The 2,118-nt window shown below is 44.6% G+C and overlaps 1 protein-coding gene across 1 annotated transcript in view; it reads right to left on the minus strand.

The window, feature by feature from the left end:
* LOC102479328 (GON-4-like protein) overlaps positions 1 to 2,118 on the minus strand; it is a gene marked incomplete in the record, with an annotated part of 76,557 nt that overhangs the window by 1,383 nt on the left and 73,056 nt on the right. The window contains 2 exon segments of the mRNA XM_027774468.1: positions 3 to 338; positions 1,007 to 1,167. Coding sequence (XP_027630269.1) covers positions 3 to 338; positions 1,007 to 1,167 — 497 coding nt within the window.

The raw sequence follows: 2,118 nt of genomic DNA on the forward strand, positions 1-2,118 counted from the left end.
CGCTGGGCCCCAGTGGAGGGACACCTGGACCTGCCTGTAAGACAGTGGCTGGCTGGATCAAGTGAGGGATCCGGACCACCATTTTGCTCGGAGGGGCTTCTGACTGAGCGGTCCTGGCTGGTGTTTTACCAGGGTTGAAGCTAGGCTGGAGGGAGGGGCTGGGTCGGATAGGAAGGGGCTTCAGGACTGACGACTGCTTCTGTCTCGAAGCCTTCTTGGAGAAACAGTTGGCCACGGGCTTTAGTTTCAGGACGACCCCCTTAGGCAACAGCAGCGGGTACCGAGTTTCACTCCCCAGTTCCGAGCTGCCTTTTTCTAGGCCTCGGTCTAGTGAAAATCTCTCCAAAAAACAAAAACAAAAACAAAAACAAAAGCTGTAGGGTACCCAGAAGGGTAAATAAGGAAGATTTCTTAAGTCCCAGTTCTATTACCAAACCTTTAGAAGTTTAAAGCAGGCATATGTCTAAGGAATCTTACGGAGACAGTCTCAAGACACCTTTCCCAGAAGGTTATTCTTTTATTTAAAAAAAAAAAAAAAGTTTGCTACAGTGTGCGTGTGCTTGCCAGAGAGACAGAAAGTGAGAAATCACCGCACAGGGGGGTGGTCATGCTGCAATCCCTCCTCCTCTATCCTCCTCTTGGGATTTTGGGCACACAGGCACACACACGAGGTGTGAGTTTTAAGCCGCCAGGTCCAGGACTTGAACCACGGTCAACTACGTGGGAGTTCAGCAATGTAACCCTTATGTCATCTACTGGTCTTCCAGAAGGGTTATTCTGCATATCAAATTTCTACATAGACATGTTCCAATAATATACTCTAGAAACTCTTCTCTAAATATCCTGTAAGAAATAAGCATTTTACTCATTTGTTTAAAAAAGGTGTAGGGGGAACCGGGAAGGGTAAATAAGGAAGATTTCTTAAGACCCAGTTCTATTACCAAACCTCTAGAAGTTTAAAGCAGGCATATGTCTGTCTATTTGACAATTCTGCAAAAATGTTCACAGTGGCCTTCTGCCTCCCACAGACATTGAGAAGAAAGGGCGTACCTTCAGCCAGAAGGGGAGTCGGTGCTCTTCCCTCTCGACTGGAGGCTTCCACTGATGGGGTTGGATCTCTTCACAGCACTTGAGTAGGATTGGCAGCTGTTTAGTCTTCTTATAAAACTGAGTATAAATAGATAATGTATCAGTAGCATTTTTTCCAGAAAAACTGCTCTCTGTCAGACTTGGGAATAGGGTTGGACAGTAGATTGAAGCACCCACACCCATATCACATATACATAATTAGCATATGTTGAGTGCTTCTGCATTTCTGATTAACCTAACCTCTAATTAACAAAGATTTTAGTTACTCAGTATCTTCTATCTGATAGTCTCCATCTTGATTGCCAGAAGAGGAAAGTTTAAGTCATGGTAAAAAGGAAATAAGTGGAGAGAATACTCTTCTATAAGTGAAGTACCCCTTATCTGAAATGCTTGGGATCAGAAGTACTTCACAATGGGCCAACATGTAGCATGGTGGTCAACGCACTGGACTTCCACGTGGCTGCCCATGGTTCAAGTCCTAGACCAGGCAGTTTGCTTTCGCCATTTCTCTCTCTCTACAAATGATGAAAATAAATGAAATTAAACAATTTTTTAAAGAATTGGGCCACACCATAATCCCGTCTCTTCCATTTTCTGCTTGGGATCTTTATACTGTTTTATTATTATTTATTTTATTTTTCATTATTATTTTTAAATTTTGCTACAGGGCACACTCACTCACAAGAGAGAGAAAAAAAATGAGAAGGCAAGCCGCCAGGACCAGGACTTGAACCACAGTCAACCATGTGTGAGTCCTGCGCCTTAACCACCATGCCACCTGCTGGTCCCACCCTTGGAATCTTGATGATATATGCACACCTGGCCTGATTTTCAAGCTGCTGAGTCTGGGGCCTGAATCATGGCTGCTCATGTGGTAGTCCAGTGCCGTAACTGCCACACTACTTCCTGTTCTCATACGATGGATTTTTTCTTCTTATTTTGGAGAGGTTTTTGCTACAGGGCGCATGCGCTCGCCAGACAGACAGAGAGACATAGAGACAGAAAGCGAGAAATCACCCCCAAGGGGGG

The sequence above is a fragment of the Tupaia chinensis genome, unplaced genomic scaffold, assembly GCF_000334495.1.
Source record: "Tupaia chinensis unplaced genomic scaffold, TupChi_1.0 Scaffold000438_1, whole genome shotgun sequence".
In the NCBI taxonomy this organism is placed as follows: domain Eukaryota; kingdom Metazoa; phylum Chordata; class Mammalia; order Scandentia; family Tupaiidae; genus Tupaia; species Tupaia belangeri.